The sequence below is a fragment of the Peromyscus maniculatus genome, chromosome 13 (genome assembly GCF_049852395.1).
Source record: "Peromyscus maniculatus bairdii isolate BWxNUB_F1_BW_parent chromosome 13, HU_Pman_BW_mat_3.1, whole genome shotgun sequence".
NCBI classification, from domain to species: Eukaryota; Metazoa; Chordata; class Mammalia; order Rodentia; family Cricetidae; genus Peromyscus; species Peromyscus maniculatus.
In genome coordinates, this window is record NC_134864.1 from 32,413,579 (window position 1) to 32,433,215 (window position 19,637).

At 44.3% G+C, this 19,637-nt stretch overlaps 1 protein-coding gene across 1 annotated transcript in view; it reads right to left on the reverse strand.

Annotated features, from left to right (window-relative positions):
• Col4a3 (collagen type IV alpha 3 chain) overlaps window positions 1-19,637 on the reverse strand; it is a 129,141-nt gene that overhangs the window by 63,837 nt on the left and 45,667 nt on the right. Inside the window, exons 2-11 of the mRNA XM_006990362.4 lie at window positions 12,217-12,273; window positions 10,435-10,524; window positions 6,600-6,644; window positions 5,136-5,180; window positions 4,358-4,420; window positions 3,670-3,723; window positions 2,711-2,737; window positions 1,715-1,792; window positions 221-283; window positions 63-98 (exon numbers count right to left, since the gene is read on the reverse strand). Coding sequence (XP_006990424.1) covers window positions 63-98; window positions 221-283; window positions 1,715-1,792; window positions 2,711-2,737; window positions 3,670-3,723; window positions 4,358-4,420; window positions 5,136-5,180; window positions 6,600-6,644; window positions 10,435-10,524; window positions 12,217-12,273 — 558 coding nt within the window. The remainder of the gene's footprint in view (window positions 1-62; window positions 99-220; window positions 284-1,714; window positions 1,793-2,710; window positions 2,738-3,669; window positions 3,724-4,357; window positions 4,421-5,135; window positions 5,181-6,599; window positions 6,645-10,434; window positions 10,525-12,216; window positions 12,274-19,637) is intronic.

A 19,637-nucleotide genomic window follows, 5' to 3' on the forward strand; every position in this document is an offset into this window, starting at 1 on the left:
CTTCTAGGCTTTGGGACTGGCTAGGGTGCTCTGACTGCTACAACTTAGGAACGTAGACTTACTTTTGGTCCTCTGGGTCCCACAGCGCCTGGAAAACCCTAGAAAAGCCATAAGTAAATGTTACAGCAGGAATCACATCCAGCCACAGAATGCTGTAAAACATTTTGCCATCACCTGTGTATACACTGAGAATGCATAGCACCAGGGACTCCATACTCACAAAAACTCCTGGAGGACCTGGTGGACCAGCAGGCCCTGGAAAACCTGGGGGGCCTGGAAAACCCTTGAAGTTAAGAGAAGAGTGAATTTAATGTACTTGTCAAATACCACCAAAGCCCATTAGTTAGACATAGTGATGGTTTAATGAAATCAGAAGAGCATATTGCCTCCCCTCCAAGTGACTGTAACCTACTATAGTAAGCTCTAAACTCGTTGCTGTAGGCAACAGATACCTGGGACATCCTGATGCTACTGCACACAGGAGCATGGCCAGCAACACTTGTTGATTTGGGGGCAGTTTTCAGTTTTTTCCCCTCTCTTTCTCCCCCTCTCTTTCTCCTTTCCTGTCTTTCCTGCCCTCCCTCCCTGTATTTAGACAGTGTTTCTCCTCCTCCTTTAGGGCTGGCCCCACCCACAGCTCTCCTGCCTAGTTTTCTTTATACCTATATGACTCACCTCTTCCTTATCTCTCTACGCAGCTGGCCTTCTCAGAAGGCTGGCCTCCCTGCTGGATCAGAACCTCGGATCCAGCCACTGGAGCTCTGGGCTCCCTCTCTGTCTGTCCAAAGCTGGGGCCCTTCTTCCCTATTAATATTTCCTCTCCCCGCTCTCAGCATTATTTTCCACATTAGCATTCATTACTGTGTAACACATGGTACAGTTACTGACTGATATTTTTTTTCTGTCTACTCATTAGAATGTAGACTCCTTGAGGACAAGTGTGTTAGAACTGGTTTCTAGCTCATCTGGGTCCTAGAGCCTAGAAATAATCCTGCCGAGTAACTGGCATCTAAGAACTGCACTGACAGGAGATATCCATGTTCCGGGTCTCTACTCTCCTTTCTGCGCGATTGGTTCCTATGCAAAGGATCAAGAGCCATCCTTTCCCATGCCTTTCTCGGAAGCTCATCACTGCTTCTAGCCACATTCCTGTGGCTCTTCGATTCCTAGCCCAATTTCACAGCTTAGGTCTGTTGGCCTGGCTTACCGTATGAGCACACTCACAGCCTCAACTTCTGAATCCCAAAGCATACACAAGTCCCAAATAGTTGTGTCTCATTGGATCTATTATGGAACACCTCCAGGCTAGCTACAGACGAACTAGTGAAGCAAACTATTTAAGGTTCAAGGGGGAGAGAGCCACGCTTCAATAAAACTCTTAAAGATGCTGTGTAAATACTGGAACCAGGATGTTCTTTAATGCTCCAGTTTTAAGTGGTGGTCAATGCATGGTGTAAACCCATCCTTGATTGTAGCCAATACAGAGAAACTTGAGAAGGGTGACGGGAACTTAAGAAGAGATTAAAAGATGCCCACATTTGCATATCAGCATGTTGCTTCTGCTAATGGGGTCCATGTTAGAACCATATGTGAGGTGGACATTATAGACAGGGAAAGACAGGAGAAAGAGAGAGCTGGGAGGAAGGAGGGAGGGAGATACAGAATATGAATATGATATGAATATGAATATGAATTCCTTCAGGAAGTGTTGTACCTGGAAGCCTGGCAGCCCTGGCGGCCCAGGGTCACCTTTTCCATTGAATTCTCTGTCTTCTCCTTGAGCAGGCTCACCCTTGAAAACAGAGACTACCATCAACCCCTGTCAACTTTATATTTTCAATCCCCCTCCCCCCTTAAGTGCTCACTGAAGGTCGTACCTCCTCAACGATGAGTGTGTGGGAGGATATATACACAGAGAAGTGTTTTGAAGTTTTGCAGTTATTCCATTTTGAAGGACTCAAAGAACTGCTTAATATTTTTTGTTAGCCTATATGTGTTATGATGAGTTTCATTGTGACATTTATGTACTTGTATATATAATGCATTTTGATCATATTCACCCCTCACTAACCCCATTCCTCTCACACTCCTGCTGATTATAGTCCCCCCATACTCTCATGTCCCCCCCCAACATTTTTGTGTATGTGTGGATGAGCCTTAAGTTTAATTAACGTTTCTTATAGGACCATGGCTGAGGGGCTATTTAAAGGCACATGGATAGCTCACCAGTGGCTACACCACAGAGGAAAATCTCTCTCTTTCCCCAGCAACCATTAGCTGCCTACAGAGCCTCGGGTGGGGGTGTGGCTTCACAAGCCCCTCCTCCTACTTTTATACTATTTTTAAAGAACTGCCAACGTACTGTGAGGAAAAAGAATAATAAATCATTTCCCAATAATACTCAAATTGGGAGTAATTCCTAACCTAGAATGTGGACTCTCAAACATGAGGTCAATTTCCTTCCTCTAGATCCTCCTTCCTTAAAGGATGATATTAACCATTCCAAAGACCTGTCTATGGCAAGAGCCAGAGGAATTTACTAATAGGAGACAGTGCCATGTTTTAATTTCTATGGTGTTTGAATTATTAATACCAAGACCTGGTTTATGAGGTCAGTTTGTAGTAGTTTAGATTTCATTAATTAATTGAAGTCCTTTTCATACATATGGTTAGAGATCTTCAGTAAAATAGTCCTTGACAGATGACTTACCTTTTGTCCTTTCAAACCAGGAGGACCCTGGGAAAGAAGCAACGCATTAACCACCAGAGGCCAAACAAATCTGTACCCTTGACCTTGTCTCCACTCCCTTGTTTTGCCTGCTGGCCCCACAATATTCTTGCTACTGGCTTTCAACATACTCACATCTCCACATTTCAACAGCTCAACAGTTTCTTCTTCATCTCCTGCCTCCCTCCAATCCAGACAAGTGTCTCTTCCATCTTGCCTGCAAATTTATATCCTGTTCTTTTCCCACCTACTCCCTAGTTCCATATATGCCCCCAGCTCCTTCCTGCCATGGAAACACTGCTTTCCAAGGTCAGCAATGATTCCAAGTCATTGACTAAGACCACGACATCAGTCCTTGTATTTCAAGACTTTTTGGCGGCACCAGGCTGCCCCATCCTTCACTGAAATACATCTTCCCTGGGGCTTCCATTCTGTGCTCTTCCTGGTTTTCTCTCCACTATTGGGGCCTTTTCTTCTTTTCCTGCTCATTCCCCTTGACTTAGAAGTTACGTGCTGGAGTAAAGTCTGACCTCCATATCGCTGCTCTCTTTGCTCTCTCTGAATTGCTAGAAGCTTGACTCACATCCTCTCCTCCAGTCAGTCGGCTTATTATATATCTTTATTTAGATGCATCAAAAGTAAAACAAAGCCTTAATGTCTAAACTTGATCTCATAGCCCACCCTTCCTTCTCCCTACCTTCCTTCCTTCCTTCCTTCCTTCCTTCCTTCCTTCCTTCCTTCCTTCCTTCCTTCCTTCCTCCCCCCTCCCTCCCTCCCTCTCTCCCTCCCTCCCTCTCTCCTCTCTCTCCCCTCTCTCTCCAATGTCTGGTAATAACTCAGCCTTCCCAATGTCATGAGAGGTTTGTGTGCATGGCCCATGGAATAGACTGCTTTCATCCAACATTTATGTCCATGATGTGGAGTTAGGGATGCAAACTTACTGGGAGCCCTGAATAGCCTGGTGTCCCCGGAATGCCTGGGAATCCTTGTTCACCCTAGAAGACATGGAAAGTTTGTCACAATTCTTAGTTGTGCTAGAACAGCCCATGAGGATAGCTATCCCCTAGTCACCCCTCCAATCCAGCCATGGCAAATCTAGGCAAACCAATTCAAATTCCTGATGGCTACAGCTCAGAAGGCTGAGGGCCAGAAACCCATTATCTTAGTTGACAATAAGATCAGGGTCTACTGCTTCTCAAATTGTTCATAAATGGCAGCCTAATTGTGCCGAGAACTTTTTAATTGCTGCTTCTTGGAACTTTAGTAATTAGTTTGCTTGTGGCCACCCTTCGAGGGGAGGGGAGGACTCAGTTAGGACACAAAGGAGGCAAGTGGTCCCAGCAAAACTCAGGCTTTCCTTTCCAGACACTTTGTACTCAAAGCTTTAGTCTCTGATTGATATCTGCAACCCCTGACGTGAGTAAGTCATTGAGTGTCTGTGGGAACCCATGGGAAAACTCCCTTGAAACCATACATAAGGAAAAATGCAGCAGTTCCTACTTGAAATCATGCTGTTGGGTCTGATGAAAAGAATGCTTCCCGAAAGTCCATTCCCATCTCACTACAGCTTCTTCTTGACTTACGCGCTCAGCAATGCTCTCATTAATTATCTGTGCAGGCGGGACGTACCTTAGAACCATTGCATCCTGGTAAACCAGCCAGCCCATGAGGTCCAGGGTGGCCTGGGATGCCCTAGAAAGAGAGCAAGACTCACTGACAAAGACAGAGGCAGTTCCACAAGGCTCAGGACTCAAGGGAATTGACAGATGATTTGAAATGACTATTAGCTAGAAATGGTTGTTTAAATGTTTACACAGCAAACTTAAATTGTAGTTTTTTTTTAAATTTCATTTAAATATCATGGCAAACAAAACATGCTAATTAAGATAAAGACTGTTGGGTGAGCTGTGGCTATTTTAGATAAAAATCTAGAAAACAAAATGGGGTCACATGACATGCTGTTCTAAGTGAGAGAGAAAGGGAGGGAAGAGGAAAGGAACCAACACAGAAGAGAACGAGGTCATTGTTCTCTGCTACAAACAGGGTCGTCCTATTTTGTTCTATGGCCTCCACTCAGTTCTGCACGTGTGTCACACAAGTCCACACTCGGCCATGCTCAATCCTAGGGTGTATTTTCTTCTTGTAAAGAGTGTGTCAGACATGTTTCCTTGTGTGACTATTTTAACATTTTCATTAAGATGAGCATGTAAGCAGGAGCACACACACACACACATATACAAATGTATTCATACATGCACACATACACACATGCATATATACACATACACAGAGACACATAAAAATATACATACATACATACACACATTACACATACATATACAAATGTACACACACACACACACACACACACACACACACACACACACACATGCTTGTCATTACTTACTGGAAGTCCAGGAGGACCTGAAAATCCTGGTAATCCAGTTATCCCCTAAATATAAGTAAAAGAGGAGGGGGTAGAGGGAAAAACAGTTAAAAATGTTCATCCTATAAACATAAAATTATTTGCCAATTCAATGATCATTTTTTTTTGTAGCTATGTATTGAATATATCGAAAAGTGATTAGAAAAAACAAACAAAAAGGCTTGACAGACCTTTATCCATCTGGCCTTTACTCAGCCTTTAGATTTCTGTTTTGTTTGGTGAGGGTCAGTCAAGCTGTGTGTATATCCTAGACTGGTCTCAAACGTACCATCTACATATCCCAGGCTGCTTTGAGCTCATGACTTTCTGCCCCTGCCTCCCATCTACAGACCTGGTGTGTGTGTGTGTGTGTGTGTGTGTGTGTGTGTGTGTCTGTCTGTCTGTCTGTCTGTCTGTGTGCCTGTGTGTAGTCCTATGACACATGTGCACAGCATACTTGTGGTGGTCAGAGGACGACTTTTCGTAAGTTTTTTTCTGTTTCTTCACCTTGTTGAGGCTGGGCCTCTCGGTATTTCCGCCATGCTGCACATTCCAGGGTAGCCAGCCAACTCTCCCATAGCCGCCGTCTGTTTGGATGTGAGTGCTGGGATTGTGCACTACTGAATCTGGCTTTTTTTTTATATATATATAAAGTAGGTTCCCAGTATTGAACTCAGGCTTGTGCCACGGGCACTTTCCCCTGTGGAAAGCTTTACCTTATAAAACTCTGAAGAGGGAGTTGTCACGGTTGCTTGGGCTGTGGGGGGATTCTTTTGTGTTTGTTCTTGGAGACAAGGGCTCACTCTATAGGCTAGCCTGGGAATATTACTAGGCAGTCCAACCTTGAACTTACAGCAATCCTCCTGCCTCAGCCTCCTGAGTGCTTGAGGTTGTAGATGTGAGTCACCACACCTGGCTGAAATTCATGTTTAAGGTGTATTTTATGTATAGTAAAATGTTTATGTGAAAAGCATGGGAGATGTTCATATATATATCCTCCCCTCCCTCCCTCCCTTCCTCCCTCCCTCCCCCCTCCCTCCCTTCCTCTCTCCCTCCCTCCTCCCTCCTTCCTTTCCTTGAGTCTTGCTATGTAGCTCACACTATCTCTAACTCCCAATTTTTGCACCAGAGTGGTGCGATGCTAGGCATGCATGGCCAGGGCTGCGGTACCCAGGGCTACTTCAGCATCACTCCTCCCTCACCCAGGAGCAACATCTCCATCTCTCTAGGAAGTTTCTCTCGGGCCCTTTCCCCATCACTGCACATCTGTCCCTAAGGTGGAGACTCTTATTTTGGTCTCAGCCAGTGGATTCGTTTTCCTGTTCTCCAACTCCATTGGTGGAGCCAGACACGATGTCCTTCCTCCTCTCTGACAGGTGACTAACGGTTGCCGTTAGAAGAAGAGTGTTCAACCAACAATCAGAACGGATGGGTGGGACTACTAACCCTGATGCCTTTGGGGCCAGTGAGTCCCGGAAGTCCGAGAGAGCCCTAGATCCAAGTGGAAAGAGGAGAAGTCAGTAGAAAAAAAAAAAAAAAAAACGATTTGGTGGATTGACACCTACGCATCCAAGGCCCTAGGTTTGTCTCCACAGTGAGCAGTTTTGCTCTTGTGATTATTACATTGATTATTATATCTATTAGTATATTGATCCCTTGCTGCTTCCAACCAAGCAGCAATCAGAATAGACAAACAAAACCGCATTTAAACCCTTGCTACTCAAAAGTAGGATCAGGCACCAATGACCAGTGACTTGGCCTCAACCTGGGAGCTTGCCATAAGTACAAACAGCCCCGCCCTTTTCCTCCTCCCAGGCATATTGATTGAGAAATTGAGAATCCCCATTTCTTTCTTTCTTTCTTTCTTTCTTTCTTTCTTTCTTTCTTTCTTTCTTTCTTTCTTTCTTTCTTTCTTTCTTTCTTTCTTTCTTTCTTAAGATTTATTTATTTATTATGTATACAGCATGTATGACCAGAAGAGGGCACCAGACCTTATTACAGGTGGTTGTGAGCCACCATGTGGTTGCTGCAATTGAACTCAGAACCTCTGGAAGAGCAGTCAGTACTCTTAACCTCTAAGCCATTTCCCCAGCCCGAGAGAGAATCCCCATTTCAACAGGCTTCCGTTGGACTTCTCCTGTACTGACTGGAAAGCGCTGTGAGCCTGCAAAAGACCTGGCAGCTGCTGAGATCTGATAAGGAAGGACACCATGGTTCCAACAGCAAAGGAGATCAGCAGCAGCTGGCAAGTCTGTGCGGGAGAAACACTTCCTAACGAAATGTGCCTGCCAGGTAGGAGTAGATAAATAACAGTGAGGACTCCCTGCACCACAGACGATGTTGCTCCCAGCGCACAATGAATCTCTGTTTGAGGCCCCCTTTCATAGCAAATAGCCTTAAATGGAGAATCTTTTAACGAAGCCATTAGCTGTGAGAGCAGCATCGTCAAAAAGCTGTTTCCATCATTCCGCAGCACTTCAGGTTTTTTCTCTTTTTTTTTGAGAAAGGGATGTTACATAGTCTTCTGAGGCTGAACCGTCAAGGCCAAAGTTAGCCGTTCCCTTCTGAGGTGGAATTCCTGGGTGCAAGGCCATGTTCAAGGCTGTATCTCCTGCCCCCCCCCCCCCCCCCCCCGTGGGAGCTGTTTTGTGTTATGCAGAGGGCAGAAAAGAAGGCAGATTTGCAGGTTTTACTTTCCTGTAGTAAATCTTCTTGTGCAGAAAATAACTCTGAGGAAGGAAGCTTTGGCAAGATTTTATTGTTCTCTGGTTGTTTGCCTTCGGTCAAGTTCCCCTTTGGGGCTGTATGGTCCTATAAGCTATGTTTGAAAATAAGATCTCATGACATGACGGCTGTTTTCTGGGTTAGTTTAATGGAATATTTGTACATCATGCAATCCACAGGAAGCACCATGGTGCTAACAACTCTAATTGCCAATGGTATTCGTAAAGGGGTGCTGAAGGCAAGTGAGCAGAGTGGGGTATAGAGAATGAACGAGGAAAGGAGTTCTTGGCTAGTCTGCCTGCAGGCTTCACACATCAAAAATCCTTTCCCAGTGAAGCAAAGGGAAATGCAAGTCCAAGCCCTGAAAGGAGTTAATGTTTTAAAAGTGTGTGTGTGTGTGTGTGTGTGTGTGTGTGTGCGTACACATACATATGTGTGTGGAAGCCAGATTTGGCATTTGGTGTCTTCCTCTGCCGTCCTCCATCTTATGCTTTCAACCAGAGTCTCTCACTGAACTGAGAGTCTGTCAGTTCAGTTAGGCTGGCCGGCCAGTGAGCTCGGTGAATGCCCTGTCTCCGTCCCTCTGCTCCCAGGCCTGGGGTTACAGATGCCCATTGCTATGTCTGGCTTTTCCGTGGATGCTGGGGATTTGGACTCAGGTCCTCATGCTTGTAAGCCAGCACGTTCTACCGTCCAAGCCATTTCCCCATCCTAGCTAATTCAAGATTAGCACCAGAAGAAGAAATGGAGAAAGAGAACATTTACCTGGACGAGACAGACAGAAATGGTAGAATTCTTGGGCATCAGGCTTGGTTTTGTAAACTGTAAGTATGGCTTTGGTTGCTTAGGTGTAGTAAACAGATACTTGTCTCTGCTTTTAGTGTTTGGCCTATAGCTCCCATGATCCTTCATTCTTCCTTAGAGATGGGGAGCATGATTGTCTCTAGTTACTTAATATTTGACTCCTCATATAGAGTTCCCAAAGCCCTCAGAATTACCGACACATCTTTTGATGAGCAGATTTTTGGGGGGCTCCTGGCTGGGGGGCTGGTCACCAGATAGGCCAAACCCTGATTAGAAGCTTGGAGAGTCTGGCTACAGCCCCATTGTCTAGGAAGCAGGGGAGCAGAGTCTGGTTGAGGAGTGGATCCTGTCTCCTAGAGGAAGAGTCTGAAAGAATGCCCCAGCCTGAAGTGATTACAGAGCTCTGGACAGATGGGCGACACACTTCACAGAGTAGGATGAAAGTGCCTACTCTGGGACCTTCAGTGAACCCTGTGTTCTTACCTGTCTGTCTGTTTACACGCATCCTTTATAACAAAGTGGTAAGCAAAAAGAATTCCTTGAGTTCTGTGTATGCATCACAGGGTCAATGTGAGAAATAAATGAAATGCAGGAAGGAATAATCGGGCCAGTGCTTGGCATGGAGTAAATACATCATTTAAGTGTTCTAGGTATTATTTTAATAAATATGTCAATACAGTATGGAATTTTGAAAGGCTCCACAGAGATCAATTACAATGATCTTTTATTGGTTACTAGTTCACAGATTGCTGGAGGCTGGTAGTCAGGGGAGTTTGTATGCCTGACAGCTCCAGATAATGTCCAGATAATGTCCCCAGCAGGAAGGTATGGCCAGCAGACCTAGTGGTTCACAGTTACTTAGTAAATCCTCTCGGGTATTTATTGAAACAAGGCCCTTTGTGTATCACAGTCTTTAGGATAAAGATGCGTGACAAGTGTGAAGGGTAGCAAGCTCTGTTACAGACCTTGGAAGCCTGATGCTCAACAGACTCCCCTCCCCAAAGGAAGTGGTGGATGGGGAGAAAGGAAGAGAATGAGGCATAGGGGACTTCCAAAACCAAAGGCAGACAGATGTCTCTAGATCCTACTCAATTTGAATCAGAGCAGAGGTTCATGTCAAGTAGAGACACAAAAACACCCTTGCAGTGGCCATTTGGAGGTTGCTGGGGAGGTTTGCAGAAATGTTTTCAGGGGATGGAAGCCGAAGACAAAGTGTCACTGGTAAGGGGAGAAGAGCAGGTGATCTACAGGTACCACATTAACTATTTCTTCAAGAACCTGACCTACAGAAAAGACAAGGAGAGGATGACAATCCCTCGATTAGGGTAACTACAGAATCTAGATGACGTTATATGCCACTGTAGAAAAGTATTTGCATGTTTCGGCACTAAAAGAGAAGGTTCAGCATCAAAAGTTCAAAGGTCCTTATAAAGGACATGCTCCTGGACTAAGGTCACGATGGGAATCCCAGTGTCAGGGCACAGGTGGAGGGACAGATCTTCAGTGAAGGAGGAAGACTCATCCTCCCATGTAAGACAAGCTTGGCCAGATTCATGGGTAGGAACCACATGGGGTTTGGATGGGTAGGAATGCAGTTCTGGAAGCTCAGCTAAGACAGGAAATGAAGAATCGGTTTTTCACCCACCAGGTGACTAAGATGGGGAATTGTCTTCAGGGCCTCAGTGGCCTATGTGGTGGGCATGAAGATGGGTTAGGTGGGCAGAGGGTTCACCAAGCTCACGGGGTGACATACCTTAGGTCCCTGTGGTCCAGGCAAGCCTTCAGGACCTGGAAATCCTTTCTGGCCAGGAAAACCAGGGGGCCCAGGATAGCCTTTCTCCCCCTATTAAAACCAAAATGACATAAGAAACAAGGGGCAATTAACCAGCAAAACATTCTGCCTTACCACAACCTTCTCTTTGTGACATTCGTCCCTTGGATCAGGGAGTCAATAGTTAGCACCCAGCTCCTAGGAAAGCCACCATCTAGTAACACATGCCCACAGGCTTCAGGGTGATGCTCATGTCCTTGTAGATACTAACTTTTCCAAGATAGTAAGCCTACTACTCGGGATAGAGGTTAGAAGGAAAGGGACCGAAAGACAGTACGGTTAGAAAATTAAGGTTAGTGGAGTGTGTTTATTAAGGGGTGGAGATGGTGAGGATGAGGTGGAAGGCCATGGTTTTGAGGTCTTGGTAATGATGGAATGAAGATAGAATACCATGGAGGTACCCAATTGAGAGATGGTTTTGTTGCACAGGGAGTCCCCCAGTCAGCTGTTTCCATAGGAACCGCAGGAGAGGTGTCAAGGGCAGCAGACTGCGAAGTGTGAGCCAAATGATCTGGTAGGTGGAGTTAGGTGGTGCTGTGGGTAAGTGCCCGGTAGAAGTGAGTAAAATAGAGTTTGGCCAACAAAAGCCTTCCCATGAGTGTGAATACTGAGGAATAGTCTTTAGCAGTCAAGGCCACTAGTTAAGTTGGTCAGTTTTGTTACAGTTGGCAAATGCGATAAATAAGTAAATAAAGCCACAGAAAAGATCAAAAGTTTGCTACTTTACGCTTATATATAGGCAAGCACACCCAATAAACCAGAGAAAGAAGTGGATTTGCTAGACCCTTCTCACAGCTCAGTTACTTTCACACGTTTTCGGACTGCATCGTGCATACAACTGCGACTCAATAGATGCCTGAATGCAAGTTCAAGAACAAAGGGAGTGCATTCCAGAGCAAATGTGAACAGGCTACATTCATAGCTTCCTGGGGAAGGGGGGGGGCGGCTAGTACAAGTGAATTATAGACATAATATCTATAAATAAAGCAATTATTATAATTAGCATGTAGTTATATATAAACTGTCTTATCAAATGAACTAAAATGTGCTTTCTTTGGAATGTTTTTTTAATGGTTACCCTTCGATATTGTTGAACAATTAATGAATGTCTCCGAGGAAGGATTTTGTAAACAAACAAAAGCACTTTAGCTCTGCCCCTGTCTTAATTGTCATAAATTGCGAGTTAATGGAGCGAGCTGATGAGATTTCACAGCGTTCTTTTTACTTTGAATTCTGCAATGGAGCTTTGATTTTTTTCCCCCCTTGACTGGAGTGCTGCTACTGGAAGTTGCCACCAGGGGGCGGTCTTGTTCCAGTGCTGCAGCACCGCATCTGTGGGTTTCAATGTTTATATTGAAGCGAGAGAATCAAGTTGCTCTAATTTCTTCTCTCATGTTTAGCAACATCATAAATATAGTGTATGCTAGGGAGGCTTCTTAAAATGTCATTTTTCTGCCAACTTGCTACTTATTCAGCCGAGAGAGTTACAGTGTAACTGCCAGTATTTACACAAGGGAGCCGGAGTAGCCCAAGCTTCCTAGAAGGCTTTCAACATTGTGTAAGGTTAATGGTTATATACAATTACTTTAAACGTGGATTTAGGGGACTCAGTAACGTAGTGATGATTTCCGCTACAGAAGGGCAAAGCGTGACCGACTCAAGGCATCTGCAGTGTGAAGAGGCAGCGGGAAGTTCTGTTCTTACCTTTTCCCCTTTGGTCCCCATGCAGAAGCACTGGCCCTTGCCTTTGCAGACGCAGCCCTGGAAAGAGCAAGAGAGGACAATCTATTTTATGTTCTCTGAACCTTGGACACTTAAACTCATGATGCACATGACACTGGCAATTCATTAATAAAAATATGAGGGAGCCCACAGAGGTTTCCTAGTGAGATCTGAGCTTGCTTTACCAGGAGGGCTGCATAAGAGGATGATTGGACCATGGCTCTGGGTACCAGGTGTTTGGAAGAGTCTACACCTGGCTGTATCTAGCAAGGGGGAGGTCTTTTGCCTCGCCCTGAGGCATTGTTATAAAAAGCCCTTTTGAATAGTGTTCTGGGCTGTTGAGTATTGACCCAGGTCCTGCCGAAGTTATCCTGTGTTACTGTCTTTCTTCTTCTCAACTAGGTCTCTCTTTCTACCTATAAGAATGTCAATGTTCACTGTGTGTCTTGAGAACATTCATTCACTATGTTGAGATCAGAATGCTCTTTCTTATGTCAAGAATGGAAGATACGGCACTGAGCTAGGGAAATTCTATCCTATCTAGTCACATTGACAAATCTACAAATTCAGCCCTTAGAAATTATGTACAAATCAACTCTAAAAAATAATACTCACCTACAGGAAAAACAAGGAGATAAACAGAAGTGGTAGATTTGGTATGTACTTTGACATAAATGATATGTCCTATGGTCCTATATGAACCTTTCCCTTTTTGTTTCCTTTAGTTAATACTAACCAAAAATTAGTTTGCTTCTATAGAAAAATGGTTGATAATTGATAAGACCAATTGGTAATTGATGATCTAACAAGTCTGGGAGGCTGGTAGGTAAATTGCAAAGAAAACAGGGAATTCTATTTGTGTAACTGAAAAGAAAAAGAGTCTCAAAACATAATTAACTGAATGTATTTCCTGAGGTGATGATAGGAGGCTTTTCTGCCATTCACGGAGGCAAGTGGGTGATGATTTTCACTCTTCCCACCCTCACCCCATTCATCAACATTGTGATTTTTATGAATGGGAAGTAGCTGAGGCATTGATAGTCTCCCTGAGTTTTGGTTATTTGATATTCTCAGAAGACCAGATCTTTGCTGTTTTCCTCAAAGGTGTCTTAATTATCTCAACCTTGTCTTTCTAGATTTTTAACTGTCTGCATCATGTCAGTCATGTGTTTAATGGCACTCTTATTAGCAATGGGTTCCCTGAACATCCATGTCGTCTCATCTCTGCCCCATGACTAATTGAATCAGAAACTTTGGGGCCAGCTCCCAGGAATCTGTTTCATGAAGGCCTCTTGTTGGTAGTGATTCCTTTCTCACAGTTGAGAACCCCATTTCTGAGTGAACTTGACATGAGTATCCATGTAGTTCCCTAGCCACTGTTCTCAAGTACAGTATGCAAAGAGTTCCCTAGCCACTGTCCTTAATAGATAGCAAGAAGCTCTGCCTCTCACAAGCCACAGACACATGGACCCTGAGCATCTGGTCCAGGGAAGGAAGGGTATATTGAACACCCTCTAATCTACAGAATATTAAATGGGGTCACAGGGCAGGCTTAATTCATTTTTGTTCTATTTACTTTTGTCTGTCTGTCTACCCATTTCTCTGTCTCTGTCTCTGTCTCTCTCTGTCTCTCTCTCTCTGTCCCTGTCTCTCTGTCTCTGTCTCTGTGTCTCTCTCTCATCATCTATCTATTTTGAGTAACAGTTGTGTTCAGCCTCTATCCCTTGCAGCTTGAGTGAGCACATCCTTGCTGATCTCCTTTAGTCTAGGCCACATCTCCTCTCTTACCCACCCCTGTGGAACTTTGTAGTTACATGTTTAATGTACATTTGCCTGATGGCTGCATGTCCCAAAGAGAAGGAACTGCCCATGTTGTTCATGTTAATGTCCTATTTGTGCTGTATCTCCTGAACAAATGCTGTACTGATGGGATGGAAGTTTATGGTTCACCCTGAACTTGGAATTTTAAAGCACAGGCGTGTGGGAGCCCAGTTGGGAGACCTGCTCCCACATTTTACCCCAGGTTACTCTTGAGGAGTGAAGGATAAGAGATTTAGATAGAAGGATAGAGGAGAGAGAAACAGATAGAAACACAGGACAGCCTCGGGAGGGCCTGGATCCTTATCCACCAGCCCCTTCTGTCTCTTCTCCCTTTTCTAGGAATGCCAAGGGGTGGAGCAAAAGACCTCGCCCCAGCACATCCAAGTGCAGACCCTTCCAATCGCCAGATGACCATGCACGTGGTCAAGCAATCCTCTAATGCAGCACTGCTGGGTAAAGCAAGCTCAGCTCTCCCTAGAAACTTCTGTGGCCTCCACCCAGGAGTCAGATGGCTATTGTGGGGGTAACTGTGATTGGGGAGACAAAAAAGTGAAGCCAGAGCCTTTGGCTATTTTAACATGTTAAAACCAACACAAACTCAATTATTTGTTAGTTTCTTGGACTGAAAACATTTTGGAAAAACATTAAGCCCTCCTGAGAATTGAAAAGCAGTACAATAAAGTTATATAATGTCTCATTTAAGCTCAGCAGCTGTTGGAATAATTCCTCACTCTATTTCCCTGTCTCTGTTCTTTCCCTCTTCCTTTCTTTACTTGTATGTGCGCACACACACATATACACACACAGACACACACAAACACATGCATACACACAGACACATGAACGCACACAGACACACATACATACACAGGCACATGAGTACACACACACACACACACACACACACACACACACACACACACACACCTAATAACTCAAAAGTAGATTGCATGCAGGCTGACATGTCACCTCCAAACGAGCATATGTTTTTATCTGATTGCAGCATTAAAATTAAGAAACCCAAATGGATGTCATTTTAGCTTTCTTGTTTATTAGAGGGTCATAGTTTTGTTTAACGTCCTTAATGATGGTAGAAAATTAAAAGCTGTTTAATGTCTAGCAAATGTTTGAATTTATAGTAGAAATTTCATCACTTAAAAAGCATTTCTATGTATTTGTGTGTATGTATATGTATGCTGCATGGGTGTGGGTATCTTCAGAGGCCGGAAAAGTACATATCGTTCCCAAAAGTTGGAGTTACAGGTGGTTCTGAGAGTTGAACTTGGAGAACAGCAAGTGCTCTGAACTACTGAACCATCTCTCCAGACCCAAGATTTAATCTCAATTGATGTGTTTTTCTCTAACTTTTAAAAAGCTGTTTCAGGCACATCTTTTAGAAAAGCAACCTTTCAGCAACAAAAATTGTTATATAAATAATATTAATGGTAATTATTATTGTTTTGTTGCAGTGTTATGGATGGGACTAGATTCTTGAGTATTCTACATGATGTTCCTACCCCTGAGCCACTCACTTCTCTGGCCCTTCAATTTTATTTTTATTAAATATTTCAATCCTGTTTTCATAAAAGTACATTTGTACCCACTCCTTTAATCAAGTTTTCCCTCCACATTTAATTAACTTACTCCATTATAATCCTAAGTGCTACAGGCAGAAATTAGTGTAGGAATAACGAACTCTTGGCAATCCTAAAACTTACAGATGGGCATGCACGATGCTAGGGGGCAAGCCTGGCTGTCAGTTGACCTGCTGCCTAGAAGAAGGCACACAGAGTCTGATCTTTCTGGGTGCCAACTCAATGGACAGGTATTTCAAGGGGTCCCACTGCATGCACCCTCTCTTCACACGCCTGTCCCATTCTTGTACGCTGGCATCTGTGTAGTCGATGTGACTCCTCAGCTAGGCCCACAGGTTTCCCTTTCTGCCTGGGTTAGCAGAACTATTCCAGAACCAGTCAGACAGTCAGGGTGTGGCCTGCCTGTATGTCTGAATAGTCCTGCCTGCTGGCTGAGACTTCAGGATCCATTCCGTGACACATTGCCTACAAGTAGGTCCTCCACCTGACCGGATGAACTCAGCACTACAGTGGGGGTAGCTAGCTCTCTGGCAGCCATTCAGAGGCCTGTGTGATGGTGTAGAGCCTGGCATGGGACCTCACGAAATAAGGCCCCCTGGGATGATCTTGTATGCAAGACGTAAATTCTTTTCATTTTGGCCTTTCCCCTTAAACACAATCTAAGCTTTGCAAATACATTTCAATCAGTCAGTCATTAGATTACTCAACTAAATGATGCTGAGGCTGTGGTTAAACCTTTTTCGTTCATTTTGATGGACCCTTTTCTGAAACATCACAACCATTTTAACGGATACAACCCATTAATTACTATTCAGAAATCAACTCCCTTAAAAAGCGGCATGCCCAGCAGCTATCATTAAGCCAACTCCACTGATGACTATTTCTCATGAAACATTTTTATGATTTTTCCTTTTTCAGTAACATAGTACTTCTTAGTGTCCTCATGCCGAAACTCAAGGAAGTAAAGAGCAGGAAGTTCTTAATAATACTGACTTTCCTCTCCCTTGGGGTCAGAAAGCTGCCCAAGGTTACGAGACTTTAGCACATTTGAATATTAAATAATTTGCCTAGGGGGAATCATTCTTTTAATGAGTGCATTCATTTTTTTATGACCTCAGAATGCAAGATAAACATCCACTGTAGAGAATCTAAAAGATTTGGAACTTCGGTGACCACATGCCCAGTACATATGGCCTACTGTATATCCTGTGGGTCATCTGTGCAGGTTCTGACTAGAGTTTGGGGTCAATTGCTGGAGGCTTCTTGGTTGTCTCACTCATAGAGGAAGGCATTAAGATTTGTCTTGTGGCATGCAGCAGTTGATGAAAGAAGAGGCCCCGAATTAGTAAGAGAGCAAGGAAAGGCGTATGGGAGGGTTTGGAGGAAGGACAGTAAAAGGGGGGATGACACCATTATGTTATAATCGCAAAAAAGAAAAGAAACAAGATTTGTCTTCTGGTGGTTTGCAGAGGATCAGGGATCAGTCAAAGGCGGCTTACAGATGGCTATGCACTCAGGAAGAACTCAGGCATTGGGGACTTCCCCTCTCTGTTCAGCACAAGACTGTTTGCCAAAGGACAGCCATGTGACTGTCTGGTCTTATCTTCAGTCAGTGTAAACTAGCTATGTTCCCCCAAGAATTTCCTCCTGAGTTTATCCAACGCCAGAGAACTGGCCTGGACTTCCAGAATAAGAATGAGACTGAAAATGCTTCGTTAATTCCACAACTGAATCACAGAGTCTGTTACCAGTATCTTTAGAGGGCACCAAGTATGTTAGTTGACTAGTTGAATGTTATTTGTACATGGGCACAGACACTATAACACTTTACTTATTTAATAACACGCTCATTAGAAATATCAGTGGCATATTTGATGCCCATAATGATAGGTGCCAAGTTGCACAGATGCTATACAAGTGGCAATTACTTCTCAGCTGCTGCCCAGGCAGCCTGGTCAGTCTTTCTCTCAATCCCACAGCATTCAAGCATCACCCATACATCATTAAACTTAGAAAAGCATTTGATGCTGCAGAGATGATTCAGTGGTTTCTAACTGCATGCTGCTCTTCCAGAGGACTTGAATTTGGCTCCCGGCATCCATGCTGGGTGGCTCACAACCACTTGTAACTCTAGTTCCAGGAGATCCAACACCCTCTTCTGGTCTCTGCAAGCACTCACACGCGTGGTATTCACCCACACAATCACATACATAAAAGAAAAAAATAGTAAATTGACAAGAGATCTAATGAGGCACGTACATTCCTACTGTTTATTGAGAGGTCCAAGAAATTTATATATACTTTTTTTTAAAAAAAATTTTTCCATTAATAGAAAATGATTTTCAGGTTCTCCTCCTCTCTTAACACAGCACATCCATTTCTGCTGGTTCATGATATGGAGGTAGACTGCTGTCCCCTCTGCCTCTCTCCATATCCAGCTACCCAGGGTCAGTGGGAAGGGAAGTTGGCATCTTCGGAGCTGGTTCACACTCTACTGCGCAGGGCTGTTGGTTTTGCATTAAAATGATTGACCCTGCCAGTCTCTGTGCCCAGCCAGTGGCCCGAGGCAATGGTTTTTGAATCTGAAAAGAAAAGCTGACCATGTTCGAGCCAAGCGGTGCCAGACAGGCCCCACCAGCTGTTCCCTGCAGAGCGGCCTCCACCCAGTGATGGAGAGCCTTGGCAGCTTGCCCTCCAGCCAAGGAGGACCTGGAGAGTGGCTGCCTGCCCCACCCACAGCCATCTCCACTGAAGCTGCCACTCTTCACGTCTTTCAGCTCCTGCCTAGGGAGATAAAGTACTGCTAGTCTAGACAACGAACCCAGCCACCCGCTTTGGAGTTTCTGAGTGACAGCAAGCATGCAGATGAGTGACTGTGACAAAGAAGGTGGCCCTCTGAGTTCTCCAGTGTTTGGAAATAAACACTTGGGGTGGGTAACACCATGTTTCATTGTTTCATTCTTCCAGCCTTGTGTGCCGCAAGAGAGTGAGGTGTGTGTCTGTTCCTGTCAACTCCAGCTTCTCTTTCCCCCAAAACACTTCAAAAATTTTAAGTTTTAAAAATTTCTAATTAGCATACTTTTGACGGTGGAGTTTTCAAACAGGAGTTGTTTTTGTTGACTCGGTGTCCCTTCTTCCTGTCATCTGTCACCTCCCTCCCCTAGTGCTCTTCGACCCACTCCCACCATCGCCTCCTTCCAGCCTTCACATCTCGTGTCCTGTCGGTCTCTCTGTTTCATTAACCTCTCTTATTCTCTTCTCCTGAGCTCCTGTCTAGCTCTGTAGTCTATATCTACACTCACCCCACGCAAGTGCGTACTTATGAACATTATAAGCTCGGGTCTGTGTATGAGAGAAAACATTAGATTTTTTTTTCTTTCTGAGCTTGGTACTTTGGTTAATGTAATGCTTTCTAGATCCATCTATTTTCCTGCAGTTTTCACGATTTCAGTTTTCCTCATGTGTGTGTGTGTGTGTGTGTGTGTGTGTGTGTGTGTGTGTAATTCCTTTGTGGATAAGCACCACGTTTTCAGCATCCATCCATCTTTTCCATTTCCTTGGTATTGCACTAGCAGTTGTCACTGGATGTCTTGATCTTAGCTATCCTTTTTTTTTTTTTTTTTTTTTTTTTTCGAGACAGGGTTTCTCTGTGTAGCTTTGCACCTTTCCTGGGACTCACTTGGTAGCCCAGGCTGGCCTCGAACTCACAGAGATCCGCCTGCCTCTGCCTCCCGAGTGCTGGGATCAAAGGCGTGCACCACCACCGCCCGGCGATCTTAGCTATTCTTAATGGAGTGTGTAGAGTCTATATTATGAAGAGTCCATATTTTGTTCCTTCCTCGTTTTCCCAGGCTTAGAAAAAGACCCACGGACTCACACAGGTTAGGCTGGGAGGCACTCAATGGGCCATAGCTGCCTCTTCTCAATTCCCTAACTCATCTTGTGAAACATTGTTGGCTTTGTCATCTGTTTTTCTAGAATTTTCTC